At 38.5% G+C, this 18,440-nt stretch overlaps 1 protein-coding gene across 1 annotated transcript; it reads left to right on the forward strand.

Moving 5' to 3' along the window:
• Positions 1 to 1,694: 1,694 nt before the first annotated feature.
• Positions 1,695 to 17,819, forward strand: LOC119789451 (netrin-4-like). The gene is made up of 10 exons (XM_038294327.1): positions 1,695 to 1,977; positions 2,081 to 2,637; positions 5,854 to 6,126; positions 6,490 to 6,616; positions 8,245 to 8,433; positions 12,903 to 13,110; positions 13,247 to 13,359; positions 13,462 to 13,530; positions 14,445 to 14,618; positions 17,351 to 17,819. The coding sequence occupies exons 1-10, from the start codon at positions 1,884 to 1,886 to the stop codon at positions 17,491 to 17,493; spliced, it is 1,947 nt and encodes a 648-aa protein (XP_038150255.1). The 5' UTR covers positions 1,695 to 1,883; the 3' UTR covers positions 17,494 to 17,819.
• The last annotated feature ends 621 nt before the right edge of the window (positions 17,820 to 18,440 follow it).

Here is an 18,440-nt window from a genome sequence, read left to right on the forward strand (position 1 = left end):
TCGATCTTCTAGCTGGTCCAACTTCACGAGTTGTTTTCCGCAATTGCAGTCATAAAATCAAAACAAGCCGGCCTCCTGTCTGCGGCACTGACCTACAATTTGGGAGAGGTGCGGTAGAGTGTCTGCGGACGGGTCGTCTTTGCGTTCACTGCGACACCTACACAGACGGCCTAGTTTCGAAGTATAAATCAGCCTTAACCCAGCGCGATGGCGTCACCAGACATGCAGCAGTCGGGGGACAGAGGCCACGCAGCTTGTTAGTGGGTGTCAGACCCCAAATATTTTGTAAATAGGAAGAGATGCAAATGCAGATTGTTAGCTGGTCGACCTGTGTTTGAAAAACTTTGTGTTAATCCGCTAATTTCAGTGGGTAACAGGCTCTATAGAGTGGTGGGTTATCTACTTACATTCTGCAGAACTGATATGCAAAAGTGGTGCCAACTACCCTTTGGCGACAGGGCTTTCTGTGCAGTGGCCCCGGCTCTTTGGAATGCCCTCCCCCCTCCTATCCGTTCCGCAACTTCCCTGACACAGTTCCAAAAGCACCTTAAAACACACCTTTTCTCTCTTGCCTACCCTTCCTAACCCCCTCCCTGTCCCTACCCCCCTTACTTCACCTCTTGTAAAGCGACCTTGGGTGTCCTGAAAGGCGCTATATAAATCAAAGTTATTATTATTATTTACAGTAAATGGGGGTTTGTGTTTGCTATTGTCTCCACTGAGACTTTGGAAGAGTTGAATACATTTATTTTGGGCTTTATCTTGGGTTTTGTTACAGAACTGCACACAGATGGCAGGTATGATTGCTATATGGAAAAAATACGGGTAAAGAAGAGAAATGACTTGCTCTGTTTGGGTTAAATGAAAAAAACAAATTAGTGTCAGGTTTCTGTTTCTGTTATGTTTTTCTTTTGTGTATTCAGTCTTACTTTACTCCTGATTTTCTAGTTTTTAGTTTTCTTTTCTCCATGTTTTATAGTCCTAGTTATTTGATTATCATTTTGTTTTTATTTCCAGTCTTCCAGGTTTCTTTTTGTTGCTCTCTGCTGCCCTCTTGTGTTCTCCTTCTTCCCTAGCTCTTTCCCTCTCTTGTTCTGTGCACACCTGCTCCCAGTTTCCTCATTAGCCTCCTCTTTGTCTCAGTCTCCTTTAAAAAGCCCTCTCTCTTCAGTCCCCCTTTGCTGGGTCCTCGTCAAACATGCTCCAACTCTTTCTCTCTGTGCCTTCCTCGTTATGATTGTGATTCCCCCGATGTCTCCATGGTTTCTGGTACGTTTAGACTAGTTTTCATGTTTTTGTTTTTTGGACTTCGGGTTTCATGTTTGTTTGGACTTTGTTTTCCTTTTGGATTTTTGGATAACCTGCCTCTGTTTTCTGTTAAGTCATGATTAAATCCACAAGAGATTCACCTCTGCCTCCCTGCCTCTGCTTTTGGGTCAACTAACTATAGCCAAATCATGACAATTAGATGATTAGGATGCACAGAAACCAATAATGACCAAGGTCATAATCTCAATTTCTAAGAGAATTTTTACTTAGAAAAAAAAATTGCATCCTGATTGGTGGAAAGGTAGAACCAGTGGGGTGGGAATACCTTTGCAGGGCATTTGGCTTTTTAACAACAGTGCTCTAGTTCTTATAGAAAGTCTTTCTGTATGAGGTGTAGTTGGGGTGGTCTGGGGGTGGGTGGAGCAAATATAAGTGCCCAATGTCAATGAAAGTTTCCACTGAGAACCCTGCAGTGCGTGGGATCATAGAGTGACTTTAGAATTAGGAGCTAAGAAAATATAAAGATGAACAGTGAATGCATACTCCCACAGATGTGCGTTTTAAACGAGGAAGAGGGATGCCATTTATTTATGATCTATAAATCGAGCCTTTAAATGGATTATTTATCAAGCCAGTGGAGTTACAGGATGAGACTGGGGACGCTCTTAGTTTTCATATGGATGTGCGCATCATCTTCTCCATCAGCCGGTGAGTTATTTTACGCAATTGATCCAATTTATTCAAATGATATTTTATCTTTTTTTCTATAATATAGATATACTTTTTTCCAGTTTTTTTTTTTTCTTACCAGAGCAACATAAAGTGAAGGATCCAGGTCTCCGGAGCCGCTGCTTTGGCCGAGCCTGCAACCCTCCCATGGGTAACCTCGCTCTGGGCAGGCTGCTCCGCTCTCAGTCTGTCTGCGGCTCCAACTCCTCGGAGCGCTTTTGCTTCTTCAGTCAGACTTCCAGCCCTCACAGCAAGCAGTCCTGCTCCGCAGCCAAATGCAGCCGCTGCGACGCGTCCAAGCCCGGCCGGGCGCATCCTCCTTCGGCCATGAGCGACTCCTCTTTCCGCCACCCGGACACCTGGTGGCAATCAGCTGAGGGGGTGAAGGAGGAGACGCTCCAGCTGGACTTGGAGACGGAGTTTCTCTTTACTCATCTGATCGTGGTGTTCCGGTCCCCCCGCCCTGCTGCCATGGTGCTGGAGCGCTCCAAGGACTTTGGGCGCACATGGGAGACCATGAGGTATTTTGCCAGCGACTGTGAGAAGATGTTCGGCCTGGCAGAGGGTTCACCTGGAGGGGTCAGCGGTGCAACCTGCACCTCCAAATACTCAGGAGCTTCTCCCTGCACCAAAGGAGAGGTGAGGGTCCTCATAGCAAAACACAGCAGTGGCGGTTGTAGACCAAATGCACCAGGGGGTCTGGAGGGGCCCAGCATGTTTTCATGGGGGCTCAGAAAAGCATAACAGGGCAAAGGATTCAAATACATTAAGAGAGCTGCATGAACTGAAATTTCAATTCAATTAAGTTTTATTAAAATTCTATGTCTTATTAGGTCTATATACATTCATAATTCATGGATTATACATATTTTTGACAAAATTTAAGTTAAAATTACAGTTTTCTATAAAATTTGAATTAGAACTCAAGAAAAACTGATAAATTCTGCTGTAAAAATTTTAGTATATTTTTGTTTTTGAAAAATACATTTAGTAGACAAATACTGGGATCCTATCTCAATAACACTGAAGCTATATATATTAGTAAAACAGAACTTGTAAAAAAAAAAAAAAAATGAAAATGAAAATGTATCTAAAGGACCTGTCAGTAACCATGTTTGTTTCTGCACATATCATCATTAGAATTTCTTTGAGTATTATGTCTTCAGTATAGGGGCCATAACAGGGGCCAGGACATAATCTACAGGGGCACTGGCCCCCGTTGGCCCCTGGGACCACCGATGAAACACAGCCATGATGGATCAAAATAACACAGAGATATTAATCACTGCACATCAAATATCAAAATTGTAATAATCAAACCACCTAAAACAATAGGTTAAAAACTATATCTGTAATTTGTAATAATTACAATATTTTCCTGCCTAAATATTCTGAAGAAATTAAAATGAGGGGAAAAAAGCTGCAGACAGAAAAGCAGAAAACTGCAATTTGAAACTAAATTTAAATGTATTTTCATCTAAATATGTACAAAAGTTTAATTCTTGGAGCTCAGTATTGACCCGCTGTTAGTTAGGTTTAATTACTGTGGAAGGAAAAAAAAAATAAAATAATTGAACTTTTATTGACCTCACATTGGAAAAATTTAACCCATCCCGTTGGGGAGCAGTGGACTGCCATTGTGGGGCGCCCGGGGAGCAGTGTCGGGTTAGGGGTCTTTGCTCAGGGACCCAGAGTGACAGTCTGTGGGAGTGGGGCTTGATCTCAGATCCTCAGGATTCCAAACTCTATGCCTTAACCACACTCCCTGAAAGGCCTATAGATTAAGACAATGTTCTGGATATTCAGTAGTTTAAATCGGAGGTCTTCAACAGGGGGTCCGCGACCCCTAGGGGGTCCACAGAGGTACGGCAGGGGGGTCGCAAAAGTTTTGGTTGATTAGACTTTTATATATATATATATATATTCCCCCCTGCAGTTTATTCCACTAATTGAAATGTCTTTAAATCCACATAAAATTAATTCAACACACTTTCAGTCATCAATGCACACACAGGAGCCCATTCAAGCTGGGCACCGTTTCATTCACAATACCTGTCCCATCAACCAGGAATCAGAAATACTTTAATAATCCCAGGGAGAAATTACTTTCGTTATATTACTCCATATGAAATAAAGTGACTATAGGACCAGTTTCATACAATATATATAATTAGGGGGTCCCCGCTCCATCTCGCCATCAGTTTGGGGTCCTTGCCCTGGAAAACGTTGAAGACCCCTGGTTTTAATCAACACAAGCTCTTGCAAATCTTTTCACATTCTGACATGTTACAGTTTTGTTTAGACTCCCTACAGTGATATCTCTACCCATTCTACTGCAAACTGAGTCAGACTGGATGGATTGCATCTGTAAAGAAAGATTTATTTTTTTTATTCTTGTCATAGATTTAGGTCTGGTATTTGATCTTCTGAGAACTTGTGGAGCAGTTGACAGTTTTTCTGAAAAATGCTTCACCTGTCATTTAAAGTGGACACCATGTTTATGTTTGTAGTTTATGCTGTTTGTTCACTAACAAACAAAATCAGAATCAAGTTAATATATTAATTTTGGTAAATGCCTCTAAATTAAAAATATACCATGAGACTAAGAGGAACGAGGAGATCTTAAGGATTAAACAGTTTAATACTTAGATCAACATTCCAAAAAAATAAAAAATGTAAGAAAACAATCTTTTTTAATTCAAAAAGAGTCCTGGATGGGAAGTGAAACATCTTAAAACTTGGAAACAAAGTCCAGTGGATTTTTTTCTTTTCTTTTTTTACATTTTTTAGGAATGACTTTGACCTGGATGACTGAGAATCTTCACCAGCATATTAGATCAACATTATGCTACAGTGGTCAAAGTGCCTTCTGGAAAACATCCTGCACCTGCAAAAGCACACACCATCTGCTGCTATTTATTTTACTCCCCATTTATTTCAGATGAGCTGTGCCTGCTGCTAGGATATGCACATCTATAAAGTCAGGTCTCATTTTTACCTTTTTTTTTTTTTTAATTAAGAAGGATAGAAACTTTGAGAGCCTTCAGAAACAACACTCATATGGCCTCAGATTAACTATACTGCTAAATATATTTTTACTCCAAAGGGCTCATGGCAGGTTTTGGTTCTTTGACAGATAAACCTTAAGAATAAGTCTTGATTTGAGATTTCAAACTCACATTAGACCACAATGACTTGGCCATTTTACTGACATTAAAAAGGTTCTTGACATCTCCAGACATCAGTGATGTGATTATTAGATAGGAAATATAAAAACCATTATGGATAATTATAATTTATCCTAATGTGCAGGGTTTTTTTTGTTACAGTATGGTGATGGGAACGTTTCTAAATGTACTTTAACAATGGAAGACTTTCTTTTTCTACAACAAACAGAACTGTCCACTCTTACTTCTCTTAATCAAGACGTTTCTAAGGTTGTCTGTGGCTCAGGGGTGACTTAACACATGTGTCACATGTGTCAAATGTGACAGTTATAACCCTTGTCCCGGACACATCTGTGTGTGTCGAGTCTTGAAGCTCTGTGAAGTTTTACAATAGTTTTCTGAAGCATAGTTGAGTCAATCTTTTTACTTAGCAATTTTTATTATGATTATTTTCCTAACATACCTATTCCTTCCAATAAATGTTTCCGTATCGTGCTTAAAAATAACATTGTGCTAATTTATTTCAACACAGTGACACGCAGGTGTATAATCATATTAGTTTTCTTATATTAGTAGCTGTTAATCAGAACCATTTGTTTCGTATTTGACAGGTCAAGAAAACTAAAAATAAAAAGTTTCTTAAAGCATTCCGTTAGCTTTTAATCTGGCCCTGTTCTTTCATTTTCAGGTAATCTATCGAGCGCTGTCTACTTGGCACTCAGTGGATCCTTATGGCCTGGCTGCTCAGAACCGGCTGACTGTCACTAACCTGAGAGTTCGCCTCCTGCGGAGGCAGCAGTGTCCGTGCCAGACAAACCATCCTGGAGCCGCTGCTCTCCCAATAAACCACTACGCTATTTATGATTTCATTGTGAAAGGCAGCTGCCTTTGTAACGGACATGCTGACCACTGTGTGCCGGCCAAAGGCTATCAACCAGGCCCAGAGAAGAGCAGTAGCATGGTGAGCTTAGATTTATGGAACACTACTCTACTCTTGTGCCATTTTGTGTGTGCTGAAAGATGAAGTGATGACTTACTGTCAAACCACCCGTTTACCTAACATTACAGTGATTTAACAATGTGGAAACTTCAATTATAGTATTGAGCCTAAGACTTTAACAGCCTATAATCTAAGGTAGTTTATTCTCTGCAGTGTAAGAGGAGAATTAAAGAGTTTATTTGCAACAAACCTGAAAGAGTTTAGACATGTTATGCCTTTAAATGTTGCAATACTGCAGGAGGGTGGCAGTTTTAAAATGTTATTTATCTAGACATAATTTTTATAAAACACAAACATATTTTTCTCTCTGTGCTCAATGGGCAGGTCCATGGCAAGTGTGTTTGCAGACACAACACAGCCGGCGACCACTGCGAACGCTGTGCGCCTTTCTACAATGACCTACCATGGCAGGCAGCCAACGGCATCATGGGCACACCAAACGAATGTCGGAGTGAGTGATGCGACAAGAAACTTAAAAACACACTGTAGTCACTGCCTATTGACATGTCCTGCAAATGAATTAGGAGGCATAAATCACAGGCACACCCATTAGACACTGATGAAAAACGTGTTACAGTATGCTGATATTTAAAGGTATTGTGAAGGGTTTTCTCGAATTCATTAAAAGACCCACCCTCGTCTCTTAAAAAAAAGCACAAGCCCATTTCTCCTTGTGCACGCTCTGTTTAAAAGTTGCTGTTGTCATAGCTCATACAAGCTTAGTGTGTCTGAACGTTCACACTAACCCCTAAATCCCTCAATCACTATATAGAGGGGGGACTTTATAGTGAACTCAGTCAACTTACCGTTCGGACAGATGATTACTTCCCCATTGGGCCACTGGGTGGTGCCTGTGTGATCTCTGTTATTAGTCGATGCTGGCGGGTAGCGATAGCCTATGGCGACAGCAGGCTGCTGTGACAGCAAATCCCATAATGCTTTTTAAGGAGAGCTCTCCACGCAAAGCATTCTGGGATATATCTGCCTCTTCTGAGGCCTTTCTTTTCTTCATACACTTTGTAGACACTTTTTCTATTATGACCCTCGGCCATTTTTAAAGAACCGCTGTGAGAAAGGTGAGTTTTGATGACTGAAACTGTAGCTCACCACAGATATACGCCTGAAAGTTTGCATGTGCAAAAAAAGATGGCTAAAGGCACGAGTACGTAGGACGGCCTTACGTAAACATATCTCAAGAATGATTGACAATTAGGAGGACCACTTATTTAGATGATCCACCCGGAAATAAAAGATCCTCTTTTAATATAAAAGAGCATTTGTAATTGTGAAGGGAACAAAAAATATTAAAATTTTTCAGATTATTTATTGAATTTGCGTTTGCAATGATTTCCTACATAATATTTGAAATATTTTTTTTCTGTAAATACAAGAAAAAATGACTGCCGTCTTTTTGGACATCTTTTTAATGGCTCTTCTCCGATTTGTTCTAATTCTTTTTAATAAATCAGCCCCTTTAAAAGTTTCACTTGAATATTTCCCAGATTAATGTCAAGACTTTGACTAGGCCATTTTAATAACTGGCTTTACTGAAACCCTTCTGGGCTTTAGGATCATTTTTCTGGAGGAAGTCTCTAGCCTTTTGAAGCCTCAGTCATGTTTTCTCAAAATATTAATTTATTTCCATCAAGCTTCCTGTAAACCTTGACCAGCCTCGCTGTCTCTGCTGAAAGAGAATCATTCCCACAGAATGACATTGACACCACCTTCCTATGTTTTTTCATACTAATAATTAAATATAATATTTAAAGAGATTTAACTATGTGGTTTGTTTATTTACTCATTTGACTAATAAGGGAATTGATTACAGTAGATTTTATTTTGAATAAAAGAGGGGTCATCACAACTGGTCGCCATATTTCTTAAGTTCTTAATTTCAGGAAACTTTTGCTTTATCTGTATTAGTAAATATAATTAGTATTTTTTTTCCTGAAACATAAGGTTAGAACAATAAAAGTAAACATTGTGTTAATAAAGTTTCAAAATGAGAAAAAAATGACCTATTCTGGGCCCTGTAAGTTTAACATCAGTTTTTTTTATTTGCTGCATTTCTGTACATAGGATGTAAATGTAACAGTCATGCCAAGACCTGCCATTTCAGTCGAGGACTGTGGTTAGCTACAGGACGGCGCAGTGGAGGTGTTTGTGACAACTGTCTCCACAACACAGAGGGACGTCACTGTCAGAAATGTAAGAAAGGCTTCTACAGAGACCCAAGTCGTCCAAGAACCGCTCCTGACTCCTGCAAACGTAAGAGCGTTTAACATTTAGTTTTTCAAAGTGTACCCTACCGTATTTTGGCCCCAAAAAATAAATAGATTTCAGACAAAAAAACGAATTAGGAGGTGCGTATTTGATTGCTCCATTGGAGCTGATCTCTATGATAAAACCATCTGCATCCGTCTCTTCTTTATCAGTAGTGAGACAGGATGACCCCATCCTTATCTTAAGCAGTAATATCTGCTGTCCCTCTTGAAATATCTGCGTCACTGTTTTGGAATGTGACTGTAATGTCCAACAGGAGAGGAATTTCTGAGCACATTTTTCCGAATCTTTTCCCCCCAGAGGAATGCTGATGCATTCCTTTAGGAAGTAACAATAACATGCCATTTTTGGAAAAAAATAAGATGTGACAAATGTCTCCAAAAAACAGATGGAATGACCTCATTTAGGAGATTTAAAGCAACTTTTATTATTGAGGATTCAAGCTAACGATGTAATTCAGATTTCCATACATTTAGTACCTTCTAACATATCAAACAAACCAAACCTTCCAGCATTTATTCCATAAGATTAATAATTTATAGCTCTTAAATAAACATTGATGTGATCATGCACTGGCTCGTCTTGCATGAATGCTGCCCAGGGTAACCTCTTTATCTTGAAAAATATCTAATGTGTATAAAATGTTACAGACTAAAAAGGATTGTATCCAATGTTCCCTCTAAACTGCACAATTGTGCACTGCTCGTGCATTCTCAGTGCACAAACATATCTATGCAAAATAAAAATAAAATAAAAAATTTATCGAGTATCATTCGTTTATCAACCTAAAACCAACCAGAAAATACGAGAAATAACTGTCCTTCAATTATTTTTGCTTGCCATACTACTGGAAACATATTAAAAAACAAATGAATAGGCGACACATTCGTTTTATTTTCAGCTTGTAGATATTTGCGCTACATTTTAAGTATCCATTGCTAATTGTGAAAGATTTAGTTTAATGAATCAGGTCAAAACAGCATAATTGTCTTGAAGTGGCATATTTTGGAAAACCACTGGAGAAGAGAGGACAGATGTGAAAAATAGATCAAATTTAAGTCAGATTTGTTCATATTCTAGTGGCATTTATTTATTTTTTTTATTTATGGATATTAGTCATGAATTTCTTACGCTATTGTCTAATTTATGTCATTAGAAATGGTAAAAAACTGTGTAATAACATATTTTACAGACAGATTTACAGGAACTTATAGTGTATCACAACCTTAAACACACGTTTTATTGTGCAAAACATGAATATTTTAATGTAAACAAAAACTTATGTGTGAAAGGTGTAACATCTAATTTGTTCAAGAGCAGGACCATTACATATAGCATACTGCACATGAACAACATGTTTTTTTCCATTTTAAATGGGCCAAATCACTTAAATTTAAAGTAAACTAATGGAGATTGCTTCTATAATCTCTTATTCTTATAAAAAACAATGGAATTTAATATAATCCAGTGTTTATAACATAATTTTTTATTGGTAGATGGCCTCAGTATGCACATGTGATGTTGCGAACTCAGGGGGCTTGTTTGTATTCCCAGACACATAAAAATTATGGAGCATTGATTGCATCTCGTTGATACTAATCTTGTTTTTACCTAAATTATTTTATAGTTAATCCAACTATATATTTCTAAATTTGGAAATATATCGTTTTTATTATTTATTTTTCATGTCTGTCTTTTTTTTTTTTTCTTCTTCTTTTTCTTCAGAAAAAGTAAAATCCTTAAAGTAGCCTTTTGTTTGGGGGGCGAGAGTAACGCTAATTCATAGCAAAACCAATCAGAGCTTTGAAAACTCAGGTAATCTTCAGCTGAGAAAATATTCCCACTGTAAACCTCGGTTTCACACCAGAGTTGTGAATTGCTTAAATACATTCAATCTTCACTTTAATTGATGTTTCAGTCTAAGTTCAGTTTAAATGTCACACCCAAGTTTGATTACTGGCACACTTTGTGAAATAAGACCTGTTTAACACCATGAAGTAGGTTAAAAGATCTCTAAAAGCAACACACCCTGCTATGACTTAAATGTTAAGAACAGAAGAGATCAGGTTATTGACATGTATTATACTTTAAAGAGTTACAACATCATTTCTAAGGTTGTTATCCACTAACAGAGAAAACATGGAACAGTGTTGAAAGTCTCCAGTATTCCTCTCGTTTATAAGGCTAAAAATCACCCAAAAAAGCATCAGAAATATTTTGCATCACACACTTTTTTTTTTAGAAAGAAAATGTGTTACATTGTACAGGGGCAACAGTAAAGGGGGTAAAAAAAAAAAAAAAAAAAAAAGGTTTGGAATGGGCCGGTCAAATAACTTTTCCCCCAAAACTTCTCTACAGGGATGTAAAAGAGCCATGCAGTTATTGCTAACATGTTTTACAGCTGCTCCAAAAGGTGGCACCAGTATTTATTAGGTTTAAGTTTAATGTAAGAATATTGTATGATTTTAAGGGGATGGGGGTTGATTTTGCTTGTTTCTCTTAAATAAAAACTGCATTTTTTGATTTACTTTACATAGATTTGCTATTAAACTATGTTTGATTATCTGAAATGTAAAAAAAAAAAAAAAAACACACCAGCTCTGGAAGTGAGGGTTCGATCACAGAGCGGCTGGTAAATCAGGATGTTTGCCTTTCTGGCAGACTTTTTCTGAATTACAACAGACAGGTTCCAATGCCTGCAGTCCTGCAGACAAGGTTCCATTCGGTCTACCCATCTCCTGCTTCTTTCTACAATCTTTAAACATTTTATCAAGAAACTTGAAATGTAACTCACCTGGACGGAGTTGCCTTGGTCTGATTTCACATTTATTACTGACTTTTATTCTGCACTGCAAAAAATGTAAATCTAAAAAGTCGTTTTTTTCCTAAAATAAGTGCATTTTCTCTTGAACTGAGGTGGTAATTGAGACATTTTGCCAACAGAACAAGACAATTAACATTTATAATAATAATAAATTTTGCATAGTCTTATTTCAAGTGCATTTTATCTAATTATCTTATTTTAAGAGTAAAAATACTAATTCCATTGGCAAATAATCTTATTTACCTGCTCAAATTAAGGGTAAATACACTTAATTTAAGACATTATTATTTGTTTCTGGATCGTTTTTGCAGTGTGCAGTCTACATGGAGCCCCTCTGGGCTCAACGCTGCAGTGGAGCAGGAATTACCAGCTGGGTTAGTTTACATTTTGAAGCAGGAGGGGGAACAGAGTGACGCAACTAGTTGCACCATCGATAGATGTTTTAAGGTGCAGCCTCAATAAGTTGGAGCTGTTTGCTTCACTGTGCTGACTTGGCGATGCCTGAAGCCGGTGCTTTAGGCCGGGTAGGACAAATCCCCCGCATGCTTGTCTGAACGACACACTTTTAACGTAATATCTGGGGCTAAGATGATGTATGCATGTACCCAATGGCGTGACGACACAACAATAGGCCCGTAAGCAGTACAACTAACCCCCCCCTCAACTTCACTTCACCCACGCTTTCTCCATTCATCTCCTGGTCGCAATCTTTACTTACTGTAGCAGCAACGTCCACCTCTCTCTCTTTGGTTCTTAAAAGAACGTGTTTATTTTGGAAAGTTTTTTTCCGTTCTCCCAGCAGCATCTTTGCTTTTTCTTTTCTGGAATCCGCTTACGTACCTCTTTTTGGTATCCATCATCGCTAACACATCGTACGTTATGGTTATGGTTTTAATCTACACTCTGGGTTACCCATAATTATTTATTGCATTTTGAAACCTATTATTTGAATGTATTTTTAACCAACAGTCTAATGAACTATACAGTTATTAAAATAGTAATTAAAAGTACCACTGTCTGCTTTGCTGTTGGTGTCGTGTTTAAACGGCTCACCATCATGTTGAAATCTGCCATGTGTGTCGGTATAAATAAGGTCCGGTCAGTTAATCTAGTATCAAGTGGGTTTAAGATATTTTTTTGCACCATTACATCTGTAAAGAAATGTCCCAGTCCACAATTGCATAGGGGGCCTACGAGGTGTCAATGACGGGGCTCCTAAGAGCTCGGGGGGCCCTAAGCAACTGCAGTCTCTGCTTACTGATAGTAATGCCATTGCATGTACCCTTTGAACCCATATGAAAGTTCAACTTCAAAAGCCCCAGTCTGATCAGCTGCACTAAGGTGGTTTTCACACAAATAATGCAGAATTAAACATTTTTACATCAAAATGTAAAAAGAAATAATCACAGTAACATTACAGCAGGACCCAATAGATCCAGGTTATATAGTTTATCTACAAGAAAATGTGATTTACTGTATATGTTTAATTCATTCAGACCTCTTTAAATTTAGCAGTTATTATTAACGTGATGCTAGTATTCCATGTTCCTGTAGCTCTGTGCCAGATGTGCAGACATTACAGACTTAATAACATGCACTCTGGTTGTTCTGTTACCTCTCTGCTTCACAGCCTGCTCCTGCCACCCGACTGGCTCTGTCCCCGCTGGTGGTGGCACCTTCTGTAACCCTAGCAGCGGGGCATGCACTTGTAAACCTGGTGTGGAAGGTCCTCACTGTGACAAGTGCATAATGGGATACTGGGGATTTCATGACTATGGCTGCCGTCCATGTGACTGCGCAGGGGGCTGTGACCCCTACACCGGTGACTGCTTATCTGGGTAAGAGCCAAAATATATTGTATTTATTAGCATAAATGAGTTAAGACAAAGTCATGAATGCTGGGAAAGGTAGAGTTTTTTTTTTCTGTAAACAAAGAATAGCATTCTCTCTAATGTTTGTACGTCTGCTGTACAGCTTTGATGTGGAAGTCCTCCATGCAGCTGCTGGAAACCCAGGAAACAGCAGCAAAAATAGTGAGACAGTACTATTAAGAGTGGAGGAGCTTTCCTCTGCACTGCACCATTCTGGTGAGGAACCATGCAGATAAAAGCTGCACCCGTTGCTATCCAGAAATCAGATGAAGAAAGTGTTATTTAATATTAATCACAATGGTAATTTTTGTGTTGCAGAGAAATGTGAATGCTCTGAAGTTAACCTGGTCAGCCCTAAATGGTTCTGCTTAGCCAAGTTTGATTACGGTGAGCAGAAATCTTTAATTATAAAGAGCTATATAGGCAACCATATAATCCAAACTTGGTAAAAAACTTGGCAAAAAGCATAAAGTCTTACACCTCTGCTGATATCAGTGAATCAAATGTAGATAAAATGGTAATTACTGTATACTCTTTGGATGCATAAAATGTTTAATTGATATTCATAAAATTTAGTTTCATATAAATTCTGCAGATAAAAAGGAAAAAATGCAAGAAGGAGCCTTTGTACACAGACGTAAATGAAAAAAGAAATATGCAACAATAAAAAAAATATATGTTGAGTTGATTTCTTGCTGCTTATTCGTCATTTTTAAAAGTCTTAGTGAACTCTGCAAACTTTAGGCTCACAAACCACACCGGCTGTTAAAGAGCAGTGTTTGTTTACATACATAAAGTTTTTCATATTTGACAATACATTTATTTGCTGTGGATTTTTATTGTTTGTGTGCAAGATGTACGATGATATCTGCAGAAAATACATAAAGCAATGATTGCTCAAACCTTTGCATTTTATTACTGATGGTTAGCGGCAGCAGCTACTTATCAGGCTCTGAGCCAATTGAATGATTTACACTCAATCCACCACATTGGTAGATATTGTTTAATATGACTTTCCATAGCAAGACATTATGTTTTGTTATAAAATATACTGTAGATAGACCTTCAGTGGCGTAACAGACATGAGAGATATTAGAAATCATCATTTAGACTCATAAAATGTGAAATGATGGAATCCAGCTGTTAAAGAAAAATGATAATTCATGAACAGCGTTTCTCAGCTAGATACAATCTACGGTATAATTAATCCTGGCCAATGAAATAACTGATTGATAGAAATCCAACATTGATATAATAAAGTTTATAACAGATTTGTTTTATATGTAATATTTTTTTGACAGTTCTGGTGGTGAAGGCGATGTCTGCTCATGATAAAGGTTCTCATGCCGATGTGGAGGTAAAGATTAAAAAGGTTTTATATCAGAGCCCTGGGATGAAGATCCAGCATGGAAGTGTCACACTTTACCCTGAGTCCTGGACCGTCCGAGGCTGCACCTGTCCCATCCTCAACCCAGGTTAGCCTCCTCCAAAGAAAACCTCCAACAGATGATGATCATCCAAGATTGCAGTTTTATCTACTGGAATATTTGACCACTTTTCTCGTCATTATTGGTAAAACATTTTTAATCCGATGGTTTCTTAACTTTTAGTCATAATATGTAAATTACAACAGGAAAAAGGGCGAATCATTGGAAAGGTGAGTCTGGAAGCTTGAAGTTAGCTCTCCAAAACCAGCTTTAATCCAATACTAGCTTGGTCCAGTAGTCAATGATCTGGCCCAAATCTCACCCAAACCGTCAGCCCTTATCATGAAAGAAAAAGGAGTTACAGTATTCAAGAACAGCAAAGGCTGAGCTGATCATAAACAGGGGCAGTTCGGCTAGAGCCATAAAGAAAAGCAGCAGCTCTTAAATCATAGGCTATGGGTCTGACACAATCCTGCATGAAAGAAAGGCTTTTTTGATCAAATGACAGAAAGACTGAGCTTTCCAGCCTCTATGGTTTGAACAGGAGGGTTTTGAGGAGTTGAGCTCTGGCTTTTAAACCTAAAACCACTAAAGCCCGGCGTACACTGTGCGACTCTACTGCTCACACTGTACGACTAATCGCAGGGTTTAGTCGTACAGTGTGAGCTCACAGCTCACAATTTATGTTCGGCCCAATGCTCTGATGCGATCTACCTGCTCACACTGTACGACTAAAAACCCCGTCGGACTCAGCTCCGCAGTAAGATGGAGCTGATCTGTAGCTCTCTATCCTGAAGTCAAACAAATAGAAGGGGGATATTAAGTTCACTATAGGGAACCGCGCTGCCTCGGCAATTTGTGCAATGTTGTGCTGAGGGTCCTAGAAAGAAAGGGCGGCGACGTATTTTGAAAAAGTACGTGGCTGGGTGGGCGTGGCTGCTGCGGTCCGTCAATTTTGCAGACGGAGCTTCATTTCACTCATTGCATCCCTGCCACGCTGCTGTGTTTACATCTGAGAGGAGGAATAAAAAGAAGAATCCTTGTTTGAGCATGCGCCCTGAGCAATTTGCCCACGAGCACCTCCCCATTCCTGATCTGGAGGCGATTGTGAGAGGCTGATCGCCGCTCGTAACCTCCTGTACACTACACCAGCGGTCCCCAACCTTTTTTGCACCACGGACCACTATATGTCAGACAATATTTTCACGGGCCGGCCGAGTGGGGGGTTCAGGGGGGGAAATACGATCAAGTAAAATGATACGACTGGCATAAAATCAAAAACAAACTGCATAAAAATAAAACGACAAGCTTGTCCCATCTAGGTGTAATTGGAGACAATGACACACGAATTGTGCTCCTGATGTCCAGTCTGCTCCGTAGCTCTGTTTTGGTCGCTGTAACTGCAGAAAATCCCGCTTCACAAAGATAGGATGTTATAGATAGCGTCTTGACCTAAATTAACCTGTGTCAAGAGGCACAGATGCACTGACTGATGTAATTGGGAGAGAATACCGCAATTTTCTATATTTTTCAAAAATAAAACATCACTCAGACGCTGATCGTCCATAAATTATAATATAAATATATAATATACATTTTTTTTCTGTGCGGCCCAGTACCAAATGACCAACGGACCGTACCGGTCTGTGGCCCGTTGGTTGAGGACCGCTGCACTACACGACTCACGACGCACGATCAGGCTGAAAGTCGGCCCGATCGAAAGATTCTCGCATGACTGGAAAATCGCCCCGAAAATCGCACAGTGTACGCCCGGCTTAAGTCAGCTGTCAGGCATAGTGGTGGGGGCATTATGCTGCTGGGTTTTACAAAGTGAAAGCAATGATGAAATTAAAGGACAAATTGTTCAACTTGACACCTAGAATTTAGAAACCTGGATTATTCAACAGGGCTAAAGATCCATGCATACTTTCATATTTGGTTTTTCACATCAGAATCCAGAGTTTCAATATACAATATTTGCTCTTGAAATACAAGATTTTTTTTTTCATGTCTGAGGTCAGAAAAAGGATGAGGAGATGATGAGTGGAGTATTGATTAACTGGTTGTTTTTTGTTCTTTTGTAGTATATAGAAATCCCCATGCACAAACTAATAAACATAAGGGCAATTTAGAGTAGCAGAATAAGATGTTTTAGGACAGTAGGAAAGAAGCCAGAAGGAGAACCACTCATGCATCAGGAGAAGATGCAAACTGCCTACAGAAAATAAAATGAATACATCAAATGTTTGGTTTCTAAAGGTTAATATCTGATTACCTTAATATTAACAGATCAATAAAGTTTAGCTGTAACCCCAGTAAAATTGAAGATTGTTTTGAAGTTAATTCAAAGACATTTAAAGTAATGATTATTTTTTCTAAATAGTGATCAAATATTAACCCTGAATAACATATGGTAACAAACATTTGTGGTATCCCTGCTAATAGCCAAAGGTCATTTATCCTAATTATATTAGTGTTGTACTGTATGCCTATAATTGATCCTGTATAATTTAGTCTCTGTGAGAATTAGAAAACATTCAAAATCTTGCATGTATTCCCTGTTTTTAAATAAATAAAGAAGTTGCATGTTGGATCATCTTTCTGTGGTGGAAAAACAGTTGTTCTATTTTATGATTGAAAGCTTTCTTGCTTATAATGCGTGTATATAAACATCTGATCGACACTAACTTGTCTATTATTTTTCTGTAGTGGATTTTATTTCCATCACTTTCCTACCAGAATAATTCAGTCGTTTCTGCCATTTCCGTCCTCTTCTCCAGGGCATGAGTATGTCGTGGCTGGTCATAAATCCTGGAAAACTGGCCGACTGGTGGTGAACACCAGGAGCTTTGTTAAACCCTGGAAGTCGAGCCTTGGACGCAAACTCCTCCACATTATCAGGAAGTACTGTGGACGCAGGTAAAAGCCTGGGTCACCCTTCAGCAGAGACTGTTTTCTGTTATTTGGATGGTAAAACAAATAATGGACACCTTTTTTATTTCTGGTCCCAAAAAGGACTTTATAGGACAGAAAAACCACAAAAGACTTTTGGTTTTGCTCTTTCTATTAAGGACGGAGAAGACCAAAAAAAATGGATGGTGACTTTTATTTGGATATATCTAATGTTCTTAAATTGCTCTGATGTGGAGCTTCAGATTTTTATTGTTTCAGTTGTTTTTTAAAATACAGAGTATTTTTTTTTCTTGCTAAGAAATGGGATTATGGTCCTAGTTTGGCTATTTAAATGGAAAAAAAAAACTTTTTTTTAAAGTCACAGTTTAAATAACTCATTTAAGTTCAGATATTAATAAACTATGACTGTTTAAAATAACACGTGATTGTGTTATTACTGGTAGATACTCTAATTCACCTTTTAAGCCAGGTTAGATCAACTCAAATTCTGCAGGCAGTTAGACTCTCCTTTTATTAAAGCAGTTTTCCTTCATTGTAAAGATCCACTGTGGAGCTGTTCTCCTGATGCGTTCTGAGCCCAGTTCGTTCATTAGCCAGTGTTTATATTTGTGGGCATGCTCTCAATGTGTTTCTATATCTAGCTGTGCTTCAGAACCACAGTAAACACAACATTTTTTGACATTTTCCTATGAGGCTTAGTTAAGAATAGGCTTGATGTTTTGCCTCCTAGTGTAGCAAGAAATTATCAGAAGTAATGCAAAAAATACAATCCTCAGAGATGGCATCTTCAGTATTATCAGTAACCCAATGTTCTCCACGCGATAGATTAAGAGAAAGCAAAAGGGTCCTGTTAAAAAAAAAAAAAAGTATCATTCGGGAACTTTTTTTTTCCATACCTCGCCTTATTTACTCTAACTACTTTGAGGGAAAGCGTATTTGCTTTTTTTCCACATTAGA

The sequence above is a fragment of the Cyprinodon tularosa genome, unplaced genomic scaffold (genome assembly GCF_016077235.1).
Source record: "Cyprinodon tularosa strain WSP-4 unplaced genomic scaffold, ASM1607723v1 ctg339, whole genome shotgun sequence".
Taxonomy (NCBI): domain Eukaryota; kingdom Metazoa; phylum Chordata; class Actinopteri; order Cyprinodontiformes; family Cyprinodontidae; genus Cyprinodon; species Cyprinodon tularosa.